At 54.3% G+C, this 12,775-nt stretch overlaps 1 protein-coding gene and 2 long non-coding RNA genes across 4 annotated transcripts in view; 1 reads left to right on the plus strand and 2 right to left on the minus strand.

Moving 5' to 3' along the window:
* Positions 1-320: 320 nt before the first annotated feature.
* Positions 321-5,645, minus strand: IRF2BP2 (interferon regulatory factor 2 binding protein 2). 2 transcript variants are annotated; one of them, XR_006162951.1, is made up of 3 exons: positions 4,442-5,645; positions 3,289-4,198; positions 321-1,168 (listed from the first exon to the last, which is right to left on the minus strand). XR_006162951.1 is itself a non-coding variant. In XM_042779145.1 (2 exons), the coding sequence occupies exons 1-2, from the start codon at positions 5,469-5,471 to the stop codon at positions 3,477-3,479; spliced, it is 1,752 nt and encodes a 583-aa protein (XP_042635079.1). In that variant the 5' UTR covers positions 5,472-5,645; the 3' UTR covers positions 1,323-3,476. The 2 variants fall into 2 exon arrangements, 1 of the variants encoding a protein (XP_042635079.1); XM_042779145.1 differs by lacking the exon at positions 321-1,168 and having other exon boundaries at positions 1,323-4,198.
* Positions 5,646-6,403: 758 nt separating this feature from the next.
* LOC116994739 overlaps positions 6,404-12,775 on the plus strand; it is a 34,654-nt gene continuing 28,282 nt past the window's right edge. Inside the window, exon 1 of the long non-coding RNA XR_004417561.1 lies at positions 6,404-6,950. This is a non-coding gene — a long non-coding RNA (uncharacterized LOC116994739). The remainder of the gene's footprint in view (positions 6,951-12,775) is intronic.
* LOC116994740 lies at positions 8,087-8,979 on the minus strand. The gene is made up of 2 exons (XR_004417562.1): positions 8,918-8,979; positions 8,087-8,214 (listed from the first exon to the last, which is right to left on the minus strand). It is a non-coding gene; the product is annotated as an uncharacterized LOC116994740 (long non-coding RNA).

The raw sequence follows: 12,775 nt of genomic DNA on the forward strand, positions 1-12,775 counted from the left end.
TGACATAACAAGCCACTAGAGAGCACTCTCAAATGTATTTATACCCTTTGCCTAAGTGCTAGTTCATAAAAACACGCGGTTGCCATGGCCTGGTTTACAGCACATCTAAAAAGAGAGCTCCCAAACATACCAGGTTTTCTGAGGCCACTGCAAAGGCGGTCAAAGCTTCCCTTGTGTGGCACCTTTCCCACCCCCTGGGACCAAGGCAAAGGGCAGCACCCACCAGCTTCATGCCTCCCTTCTTGTCCCACACTGCTGCCTGTTTACAAATAAATGTCAAGACAGTATTAAAAAAAAAATTAAATAATACTGTACAACTATTGCTTTTTCAAGTTTTCTTCTTTTTTTTATATACAAAAAATTGCAGTATTTCAAATTCCTAGTTTCCCTATGCTTAGTGTCAAAAGGAAAAAAAAAACAAAACATTAAATGCCAAACTGGCAGCAGGTTAGTTCAGCAGCTATCAACAAAAGCACCATGCAGTTGAACTGCCAGGAAAAAGTATCTTTGAAAAAAAAAATAATAGAAATGGGCTGGAAAAAAAATATAATCACACATTCTTCATTAAAACACTTTTAATACTACACAAGTTACAGTATCACCTTTTAAAAAGTTTAAAAAGGAATATTAACAGTAGCACTGTTGCAGCTAAAGCACTTCAAAATAGGAAAAAAAAAAGAAAAAGAAAAAAGCTTGTAGCCCAGGAAGTAGTAATAAAGGGAGAATCCACTGGAGCATTATTGTAAATTGAGCAAAGCAACTAAAAGGAAAAAGCAACATTCAATGTGAGAAAAATGAGCTATGTATGAACACCCTCAATTTTTAAAATTTTTTGTTTGTTTGTTTGTTTGTTTTTCTTTTGAAGTTCTGAAGTTTTATGATGGAGATTAGACTTGGCCGGGGGCTCAAAGTCAGCTGAGTGAGCACAGCCACCGTGTGCCATTTCTTTTCCATCTATGTTGTTTCTGGGCCACTGCCTGGCATCACTGGCTGGGGAGTTTCCATCCTCTCCAGGAGTCACAGAGCTGCAGGAGTGGGCGGCTGGCAGGAGGAGGAGGAAGGTGTGCTTCCCTACAGGCCGAGTCACACCAATGTCCCTCGGCCCCAAAACAAGGGTGTGCTTTGTCAGGAGCAGGTCTCACCCTCGGCATGCTCACAGCTGGGACACCTGATGACACAAAAGGGGGGGCTCTTTTAGGCAGGTTTTGGAATTCAGTTTTGCTTCTTTTTTAATTGTAGGGATACCACCTTAATCAAAAACATCAACTTCATCCCATGTAAGGTATTATGCCAAGTAACTTTGAAGAACTTGTTACCATCTATCAGCTCAAATTCCATTTTTTTAATAAAGTGCCTAAATACACATTTACACAGATCATAGTGGTTCCAAAGAATCCTTTACAGTTGGCATTTTTTTATATATAGGTATATATATAGGTATATATATAATGTGCGTTTTCTTCAAATTGGCTAAATGTGTTTACATAAGACACCAATCTTGACTATAAGTTTTAAAGCGTAATATTGACTCAATGAATTTGTTTATCATGCAAGTCTTATCTTTTATACATTGACCTGTAATATGGAACACAATGTAGTGGGTGTGCTCATTAAACACTTCATAGAAAATTACTGTGCATGTGCAGTTCTGAACTTCAAATACTAATAATGATCATTTCTTTTTTGGAAAAAAAAGTAGTCTTAAAAAAAAAAAAACTACTCTGCATTAAATTGCAGTTTGAACATTATCACAATAAGAACAGTTGACTAAAAAGCACCCAAAAATCTTCAATTTTATAGTTGGCTGAACAGATTTTTCCTCCTCCTCTTCTGATATTGGAAGTGTTTATTAGCTGGTCCCTGGGAAGGGACGACCTCGCCACCCTTTTGCTCAGAAACAACCGCCTATAACCGAGTTATAAACACCTCGACAGAAGGGCTTGTACAGCTGCAGTGTTGCCAATGAACTATAAACAGCACAAAAACATCACTATAAGACTTGAACTATTTCTAGTAACCAATGATTTATTGATTTTAGAAGTCTGCTTGGTGATGCAGAAGCGTGATCAAAAGAAGGGGCTTTACAAAAGAGTTCTCCAAAGTAGCTTAAAAGGCAGGGCCAGGACCATTATGTGCAGCCCTAATTGCTTTCATTTCAACCAGTTTATATTTTCATTTTCAAAGAATAGCAGTAGGTTTGTTTCAAGCATACGTAATAAGGAAATTACAGGTTTCCTCCACCCACATTTGGGCTGTCACTGATATGCCCGCGGGCAATTTGGCAGAGCCTCAGTCACTGCTGTCACTGTACCACACCGTACCTGCCACTACTTGGAAATACCGGGTCAGCGATAGTAACAATAGCAACAGCACTAGAGGTGACTGGTAAGCAAAATCAAAATCCATATGCGTTATCTGAAAATTAAAGTAAAATAAAATAAAGTCTCTTCCCCATATCCCCAGCTTTGTCCAAAGACACAGAAGCCCCACAAGTGACACTGAAGACCTTCAGAAATGGCAGTGCTACATTGGCACCTTCGCCCAACGTGTAACTAAGTTCGTTATCAAAATTCCACTTTATGATATGCAAGGTGAATAAATGCAGTTTTGTAATCTTACAACTGATCACGAGAACTGCAGTCAACTTTGCTTTAAAAAAAAAAACAAAAAAACAACAAAAACCAAAACACCAAACCAAAAACAAACCCAGAAATCCCTAACTCAACAGCGCCTCTTGGACACCTCTCCACATCCTACTCTGGTGGCAACTTCCCTTGAGAAACAGTGAGCAATTTGGGACTGGATCTGGAGGATCTTCCATCGCAACTCGAGGCACGCGCTTCTGGGAGAAAGCCCTCCTGCTCCCTAAGCTCGCCTGGCCAGCGGGATGGCAAAGGCCATGCCTGCCTTGGCTAGCCACTCTTGTCCCCAGCTGCCTCAGACCAAGCCTGCATGCGACCAGCTCTACAGGACAGGGGCCAGGAATAAGGAATCACAGACAGTAAGGCAATCTTTACAACGTCAGAAAGTGTATTTGGCATTAAAAAAAAAAAGAAAAGAAAAGAAAAAACAGAAGAAACGAGTGCATACAAATACAGCTAGAAGCATTTCTGTTTTGCCAAGTGCTCTCTAAAAAAAGCAGCGCAAGTCACAGCCTACATTGAACAGTAACTGTCACCAGGGAAGCACAACAAATAGTTGCTATAACAAAAGGGAAAAAAAAGAAAAAACGAAACAGAAAAAAAAAAGAGAAGAATTAGAAGAAATGCCTTTATAATAAGTACATACCTTTTGTCTTCAAAAAATATAGAAACACAATGTATTCAAAAAAATCAAAATTATACAGCCATGTTTATGAAGTCTACATTTCCCTTGTCTTGGAGATATATATATATTTATATATATATATTTATAGATATATACAGAATTCGAGCAGTTCGAGTTCAAGGTGACGTCGGGCGGCGAGCACAGGCGAGTCACGAGTCCCTCTCCTTTTTCACTTTCACATCTCCGGCCAGGATGGTGGCGATCTCCCCTTGCATGAAGGCCCAGGGGACGTTGGAGCCGACCAGGGGACACTTCTCCCCGCTGGGGCAATACACCTCCCCGCTGGCTCCCTGCTGCTTGATGCTCTGCCGGGAGCAGGGGAAGCAGAACTTGTGGGAGGGGACGGAGGGGCACTGCACGAAGTGGGTGTCTTCCAGGCGCTCGTGGCACAGGGTACAACACAACGGGACGCTGGCGGCGAGGGACGAGTCCGGCAGGCTGGCGGGGTGCACGGGCTCCAGCCCGCCCGCCGCCGCCGCGTTGGCCCCCTGGCCCGGCACCTCCCTGCCGGGGCCCAGCCTTCTTTGGTTCATGGCGGAGGGCGAGGGGGGGCTGCTGCTGTTCCTCCGCGTGGTGGAGTGGACCTGGTTGGCGTCTTTGGAGGCGTGGTTGCCCCCGGCATTGTCCGCCACCAGAATGAGGGCGGCCATGGGGGACTGCCCGTTCTGAGCCGCCTCGGGCGGCGTGGTCCGGTTGGAGTGGGGCGAGGCGGTGGGCGGCGGGGGCGACATGAAGGGGGTGGCCGTCAGCGGCAGCTTCATCCCTTCCGACGAGGTGGGCAGCCAGGGCTGCACCTCCCCGTTGATCTTCGGGGGTCCAGCCTCGCCCTCTGGCTCGGGGGAAGGCTTCCTCTTCCGGGCGGCCCGGGCCCCTGCAGAGGCAGAGGAGGGGGGAAGGAGGAGGGTAAGAAGGTAGCGCAGTCACAATGCATCGCCGAGCAACCGCGGAAACGGGTGGCCTCGGCCACCCTCCGGGCACCCGGCCACCCAAGCGGCCGGGCCGCCGCCCCGCACGCCCAAACCCGCCCGGCATCCCTGGAGAGACCTCCCTACCGCCCCGTCGTCCCCTGCCCTGTCCTGTCCTGCCCGCCGCCCCCTGGTCCCCGGCTGCTCACCTGGCTTGGCCACGGAGCCGTTGGTCTCGTAGCCCAGCAGCCTGCCGCCCGCCATGCCCGGCTCTTTCTTGAATTTGCTGTCGAAGGGGGCCACGGCGTGCCCCCCGTGCTGGTGCAGGGCCAGCAGCGTGTCCCGCACTGTCTTGGGCTTGGCCAGCCACTCCTGCTCGGCGCCCGGCCGGCCCTTGCCTTCCGCGGCCAGCTCCGCCGCCGCCGCCGGCAGGCTCTCGGCAGAGCCCCTCTTCTCCTTGGCGCCGCTGTCGTGCTCTCCCGCCGCGCCGCCGCCGCCACCCGAGGAGGAGGAGGAGGAGACGGAGCCGGGGCGCTTGTGCCCCAGCTCGCCGGGCTGCCCGGCCGCCTGCCCCGCTGCCTGCGCCGCTGCCGCCGGCTGCTGGGGTACGGGCACGGCCATCGGGGCGGGCGCGGCGGAGATGGCGGCCAACGAGGCGGCGGCCGCGGCGGCGGCGCGGCTGCCCAGACCGCCGATGGCGGCGGGGAGCCCGGCGCCGTTCACCAGCGGCACCAGGGTGGGCGGCACGGCGTGCGTCCGCCGCGGGTTCGGGCTCTGCCGGTTGAGCTCTGGCGGCTCCTCGGGCTTGGGGAAGCCGTTGGGCACCAGGATCCCGTTGACCTGCCGGCCGCCGCCGTACTCGGTGCCCAGGCGGGGCGGCGGCCGTTCGGCCGCCAGCGAGTAGCGCTCCAGGGGCTGCGGCGGGGGCCGCGCCGCCGCCTCCGCTGCCGAGGGGTGGCCGAGCTGCTGCTGCTGCGCCAGGAGCTCCTTGGCGGAGAGCGGAGGCTGCTTGGCGTGGGGCGGTGGCGGGGCCCGGCCCTCGGGGAAGCAGCCGTGCGCCCGCTTCAGCTGCCGCGCCGTGTCGATGACGAACTCCACGCGGTCGGCGCCCTCGTAGTTGACGCAGCCCCGGCAGACGGGCTCGGTGAAGTCCCAGATCATGGCCCAGGGCATGCGGGGCAGATCGCACAGGTAGCACGACTGCCTGCGGGAAGCAGCCGCCACCGCCGCCGACGACATGTCCCGGCCCCGGGGCAGCGGCGAGCGCCCCCCGCTCCGGCTCCGGCCGCTGCCTCCTCCGCCCCTCGTCACCGGAGTCCCGACGGGCAGGCTCGGGAGCCGCGGCCGCAGCGGGACCGTCCGCCGGGCCCCCTCCCCCTCGCCTTCCTCTTCCGTGCGCTGGAGCGGGGCGCGGCGGGCGCCCCGGCAGGCAGAGCCGCTGCGGGGATCGCCGCTCCCCTCGCCGTCTCCGCCGGCGGCGCTCACAGGGCGGCGGGGACGCGCATCTCCGCCGCGCGGCTGGCGCAGGGCTGCGGCCGCTGCCGCCCGCACGGCTCCCCCGCTCTCTGGCTACTACGGGGCGGCGCGGGGCGGCGGGGGCCGGCGCGGCGCGGCGGGGCGGGCGGGGCGGGGACTGCCACGGGGGCCGGGGCCGGGGCTGGCGGCGGCGCCGTGCCGTGCCGGGCTCCAGCCGCCACCGCCGCCTCTGCGCGCCGCCGCTTCGATTCTTCGACAGTGCCGGCCGCGCCTGCGCGATGGGCGCCCCCGCCCCGCCGCCGCCGCGATCCCAGCCCCGGCCCCTGCCCGCGCCCCCGGCACCGCCACCGGCACCGGGGGTTCCTCCTGCCGCCGGGGGGCCGCCGCGCCCCCGCCCCGTCTCGCCCCCGGGGAGGGCTGTGGGAGCCGAGAGGGACAAGGCGAGGGGCGGGGGTGCCCCGCAGCTCCCTCCTTCTTTTCTGATTTTATTTTTATTATTGTTGGGTGTATTACTATTTCCCTCACCGCCCAGGGGCTTTGCCGAAACCTCCCACCCGTGGCCGCAGCGGTGCGCGGGGCGCCTCCCGCAGTGCGGGGCTCAGCGTGCCCCCTCCTGTCCCCCGCCCCGCTCGCCCCGTGACCTTGGGCACGGCGCCCCGGGCGCGCCCCGCAGCTGCGGGGTCCCCCCCGCCGGGCCGGTCATCGCCACCTCCGGGCAGGGGCCGGCGCCCCGCCGAGCAGTGCTCGGCTTTGTTCTCCCCGCCCGAGCAGGAGGCACCATTAGAAATAAATGTAACGATTACCCAGCTTTTTTTTTTTTTTTTTGCTTTTTTTTTTTCTTAACTGTTGTCATTGTGCACAGGAAATAGGACGTTCTAGATTTCCTGTCATTTTAAACCACAAACCAGCAGTTCTCTAATGCAGATTAGCGAAATTCACACAGACTAAGCACACGCCGTCTCGTTCCCAAAAATGAAAAACCTGTTTCCCCGACCCCCTTCCACGCTGTGAATCGCTCATCCGCCTCCTGCATCCTCACTGAAACACAGGGTGGGGGCAAGGGAGGGAGCAAGAGAGGGTGTTCGCTCTCCTCGCTTGCCACGGGAGGTGAAGCAAACCCTCACCGGGCACATCCCGGCACGTACGGTCGGTCGCCTGCACGCCTTTGCCCGTGCAGGGTGAACACGGAGGAGGCTGCTCCCGCCGACAGCCGCGCTCCAGCCGCCCTTCCCACGGCGTTATGTAGGTTACGGGGGAGGGAGGGAAAGAGGGCGGGAGGCGGGGGCCGGCCGGGGCTGGGGAAGCTCTGACGTCCGTCGCCGCCGCCGGGAGGTGCCTCCCGCGGCTGGGGGCCGCCCGCCGGCGCTGCGGGGCTGGCCCCGCCACCAGCGCCGCCGCTCCGCTGCTCCTGCTCGGCCGAGGGGCGTGGGGCGGACACCGGGGCCACAGCCGCGCCCCTCTGCCCCCGCTCTCGCCGGGGCTGGGGACCTTGTGTCGCGGCCGCCCGTGCGCCCCGGGGCCGCGGGGGGACCCCTGCTTCCCCGTGCCCCGGCCTGGCTGCAGCGCCGGCCCCCGTGCCAGGTTGGGTGACTTTGCACGGCCGGCTGGGCGCCCTGGAGGCGCCGGGCTGTCCATAAGAGAAATATAAGTCCTGCCCGGCCCCCAAGCCACCCCCGTCGTTGCGGCGGCCGGGGCTGCTGCCCCGGGAGTTACCCCGGAGCTCTCACAGCTCGTAGCAGTCCCTGGGCCGGCCGGGGCCGGGGGGCAGGAGCATGGAGAAGGGGGCAGCCCTGCCGTGGCTACGACGTGCTCCCGGTGAGCCGAGGGTTAACATCGGCTCGCTCTTCCCGAGCAGCCCTCCTTTCACATTGCATCAAAGTCCTTTAAAGCTGTTTCTCTTCCCTCCTCCCCTCCCCGGCTGGAAAGACGATTTATCCATGCAAGCTAAGTAAACAGATCTTTGTTTTCGTCTTCCACCCACTGCCCTCTTTCTCCAGCCCGAAGCTGGAGCCTCGCCAAGCCGGCTGCAGCGATCGCTGCCTCCACACACACACTCACACACACGGGGCGGGGGAAGAAGCCGGGTTTCTCGGGTGAGGCAATGCGCCTGCAATTGGCAGGGACAAGGCAGGAATTGTAATTGCACTTCATCATGTGATGGCTTATGAAAGAGGAAGTTTGGATGTTTTAGTCACGTACTCCTTTGCCCTCTTGCTTTAGCCTCCAGGTTCTCCGAAGGAAAAAATTACATATATTTATATATACTGGTGGACAGCCAAGAAACAGCGTGTTTGCGCATTTCAGATCGTGAGCAGAGCTGGAGTGCTAGCTGAGCGAGGCTGCAGGGTAAGAAGAAAGCAAAGCTTTGAGGCATGGCAGGCTTTTAACTGCAGGACAGAAAATGTGATCTGTATTTATTTTCCTTTATTTTTAATGAAAACTTGCTGCATGGAAAAGTCAAGATGAGTATTCTGGTTTTGCCGCATTTGCTGTCTTTGAATTCATTCTGGTGGAAAAGGAAAAAAAAAACACAACAAAATCATGTTACCAAGCTCAATGTCAAAAAGATGATTAAAAAATAGTGGCACTGCTACATAGGAAATGTGGTTTATGTATCAAATCACACAAAAAAAATACCTCAAAGCTGCTGACTGTTACAGCAGTAACTGCGCAGGAATCGAACAAATAATGCATTTGTCTCTTGTTCTTTTTTTCTCTTTTTTGAAACAGAAACCACCCCTTTGTGCCCGATCTCTGTGAAATGCCCCTTGCTGCACACCAAGGCTATAGAGATAGGAGCAGCAAGTGCTGGACAATGTCTTGTGGGGTGCAGGGCTGTGAAGGCTGGGGCAGTCCCTGACCAAGGAGCACCATAGTGCCATGGATGAGGGTCCAGCACAGTGTGGAAGGCTTTGTCTTTTTCTGGTGTGCCCAGTGTCATGGGTGAGGGAAGGAGGGGAGAGGAAAGGTTGGAGTGGAGCAGCTCTTTGAGGTGAATTCTGTTTGCCACCCTCACATCAATGCCATGCCTCTTCTCGCAATGTGTTTTTTTGCCTTTGTCAGTGAACCACACTGAGATCTTGCTGTGTTTCTCTTCCTCCCTGCAGGGTCTTATATCCTTTCCCACCTATCCTCTGCACTGGCAGCAGTGACTGCATGCAGACCCTTGGCCCAGAGCTGTGCCCCCAGCCTGTACTTCACCCACATACCTATCCCTCATGGGGCCTGCCCTTCAATCTGTGTCCAAACCAATGCTCCTCACTTGATCACTTGGCATTCTTCTTTCCCTTTCCCTTTTGAGGCCTGTCTCACATCCTTCTCCAGCAGACACACATTGCTTCCTCCATGGCTCCTATTTGCATCCTTCTGTTGCGGCAGAAGTCCTGTAGGGTCATATCAAAATGGCCAGAGCCAAAATAAGAAGGGCAATTATACTGAAGCTGCTACCACCTCTCCTTCATTGATCCATAATGAATTATGGAGGTTGCTCTCCAGAACTGAGAGAGGCTGGGAATAGTCCTTGAAGTTTTGGATTTAGTCAGATGCAGGTGACTCTGGGCCAACAGTGTTTAATCTAGTGCTACGCGGTGGGGGGAAGATACTAATGCAAATGAGGGTGTCATCAGGCACAACCTGTTGACATAAATAGGCTTTGGACAGGCTCATGGTAAGCCACCAATCCTGCAGATGTTTACAACCAGTTATAACTTTATTCACAGAAGCATCACCGTGAGTGCAAAGCTGTGTGCACTTACGGGCTTGCAGGATGAGAGCATGCTTCCTCAAGAGCCACTCGTCAGTGGCGTGCTGACGGCTGCCCTGCAGCCCGGAGCTGACTGCTGATGGCAGGAGCTGACAGAGCCACTGGCACAAAACTACTCCACTGAGGCCGGAGAGAGGTCACTGCACTAGCTCAGTGTGAGGCAGGACGTGCCAGAGGATCGAGAGGGACTCGAGCAGCTACTCAGAGTCTGCTATTTCCCCTACATGGGGCCTTTTATTAACTCCTTGAAGACAGCTGCATTGAATGCTGCTGTTTGGTGTTAACTTCTGAAGAGCTGCGAGGCAACCAAAGCAGGGCCTGCCTAGAAGAGGAAACAGCAACAGGACAATCATTTACCGTTAATTCACAGATATGTCCTGAAATACGGAGATGTGATGTACACTGCTATTCTGCTCCAATGCTTTGCTCTAGACAGCTTGGGCAGGGCTAGTTACCAAGGACTCGCACTGTGAGCAAGAGCCTGTGTGCTACTGCTTCTGCTCCATTGGTGGGCTCTGCTCTAGGCAGTTTGGAGAAAAATTTGCATGCTTTCTTTAAAAAGGGAGACAATTCTGTTTTTAACAGCGCAGTTGACTCTATGCCCTCTTTTCAAGTAGAAGCAGAAAAGCAGCAAGGAAAAGATCATGGAAATACTTGAGAAATTCAGAGGTTACTACCCTCCGAAGAGAACGAAAAACTTCAGAGAGACACTTCCAGATACCAGAAGAAAGGGCAATTGATGTGGAAAAGCTTCCGCCCCTTATCCCCAGGCTGAGTAAATAGGCATGTCGGGTTATCCCATTTACACCCCGCCTTGGTGCTCTGCATTTCGAGCCACAGTCAGCAATTGTCTGCAGCCACGGGCGAGGGGGGCAGGAATGTGGTGGCCGGGGGCTTCCCGGGGCGCAGGCAGAGCGGCCGGCTGGCCGGGTGACCCCTTCCCAAAATAAACAGGAAGCCCAGGAAGCAGTGACCCCTCCGTGACACCGCGCTGGCTCTGCTCCCTGCCTTCTGTGCGGGAGTCGACAGGCTTCCAAATACCCTCAAAAAAATTGGACAGGGGCGAGGACTCCACAGGAAACGTTACAAAATAAGAGCAGAAACAGATCGTCTGTTGAAAAAATTACAGAGGGCTTTAAATCTCCTTCTTTTTAGGCTTCTGGATAGTCGTATTCATTGTCTGTGCTTCATTCCCCTGAGCCCATGCCGATGCAGCTTGCAGAGCTGCAGAGGGGCAGAGCTTCCCTCTCTGCATGTGTGGAAGTGCTGGTGTGCCTGAGCAAAGCACAAAGAGGAGCCCCAAGGAGCCTGCGCCAGAGGCTTTCTCGGATGGGCCGGGGAGTTCAGGCTGGGAACTGCTTTTTGTGGGAGTTGGCAGTAGGGTCCTCACACAAAATAAAAGTCAAAACCGAGGACCAGACCTTCTCGAAGCGTGGGCCAAGGCTATTAATGCTGTTTCCAACATGGGAGTTCCTGCATTACCCAAACATCCCCCCGAAGCAGCAAACTGGCGCTTGCTGACAGCTCCAGCTGGCAAATCACCTCCCGGGCCTGCCAGAAGAACTCATCGTCCCAAAAGCCTCCTGCCTTGATGGCCCCCACAGTTTGGGGCAGGACAGGACCACCACCAGTGGGGCAGGCAGCCCAGCCGAAGGGAGACTGTGCTGATCCTGCTATCCAGGCCTCCTGGCAGCACCAGCCATTTCACAATCCCATTTTTCCACTCACACAGCAGCAGTTGTCTTCTCCTTCCTGCATGGTGCGGACACCTGGAGAGGCTGGGGGCTCCAGGGGGCAGGTGCCGATGGGTTTGGCCTGCACACAGATCAGCTAGCTCAGAAAAAAAGGGGAGAGAAAAGGGGAGATGGATTCCCTGTCTGATTCCCTAGCAATTGCTAAGATTGTATAGCTACCGAATGCTGGATACAAACCAGTCATGCCCACCTAGCTGCATAGAAAATGCACTATGCTGATGTGCTCCCCTATCCTCCACTTCAGGGGGATAGTTGCTCTTTAGGGAAAGGTCTATAATACAGGGAGAGGTGGGCAACTGCTACAGGACAGTCCCATGTACAGACCAGTTTTCCTTCAGGAGGAATTTTCATCACTGGCATGCAAAGGCTGCAAAATGGTTCATTAGGCTGCAGCCTTGGTTTGTTCTAGGCACATTGAGATATTGTTGGGGTGCCCATATTTCTGTTAGTCATTGCAGCTACACTATTTCAATTCTGCAATGAGACAAGAGTCAACAGGAGGGTGCCCAAATCTGAGAAAGCACAGAATGCAAACAAAATTTGATTTTGGCCTCCCAGCACTTCCTCTCATTCTTTCCCTCTCTCTCTTCCTGATGCTCAGGCAGTGCCCCTCCTCTCTGTGGGGGAAACCCTTAGGGAGCATTCTGGGCAGGCAGAGCAGGGAGGAAATGCTCCTCTCTGTGCTTCAGCCCATAGCCTTATCTTTTTGCTGACTGCACTCTAATATGCTAAGTAAAAACAAGTGAAAAAAGGATATTTTTATCTTCTTGTACATTCTGTCATATGAGTAGTATGTTTATGTGTAGCAATGCTGAGGAGCAATACTTGCTAGTTTAGGCATTAATGATGTATTTGTAAACTTAAACAGCAGAGTTGTATTGCATTACTTCATTCTGTCCATGTGTACTTTGGGCAAAGAAAATCATACACCTCCCTTTTCCAGGCACCCACATCCCTTCTGCTCATGCTGAGCTCCAGAAGGAGGTGCCTGCTACAGTTGAGTTCATATTCGATTAAAAGAACACCAGCAGCATTAATAACTGGTAGACCTGTGCTGGAACTGGCAATTAAATTCAGTCTCCTCCTGCAAATTCCAGTCATTAGAGGAGCTTGCCAAAGACTGGGGCTTGCATATCTCTTAGTCTCCTAAACAGGACTGGATGAGGACCAGTCATCTCCAATAATGGGTCCTGCAAAGGACCTTGTGTCTTGCCTGAGGAATGGCCAGGCCAGTGAGCTTGCTGGGGCAGCTTGCACAGCTGCCTCTTGTTGCTGATTCAGGGGTCTTGCATGCACTCATGAAAGGTGTCATACCGGCATCCTTCAGCAAGCCTCCCCCTAGCACGTCCCACCAGCTTCCACCTGCAGTCCATCACAGTAAGGAGCACCAAGCAGCTGCCTCTTTGCTCCGTGGTCTGCTTGCACTTCCTGTATGCCTTGTGCAGCTTCAGAGGTGAATGACTTCAACAGTGAAGATCTGGGATGGGTTTCAGTGGCTGATCCAGAGGCAAGAGGATGATCATCTTGATCATCCATTTTCCCTCTGCCAG

This window comes from Catharus ustulatus, chromosome 3, assembly GCF_009819885.2.
Source record: "Catharus ustulatus isolate bCatUst1 chromosome 3, bCatUst1.pri.v2, whole genome shotgun sequence".
NCBI lineage: Eukaryota > Metazoa > Chordata > Aves > Passeriformes > Turdidae > Catharus > Catharus ustulatus.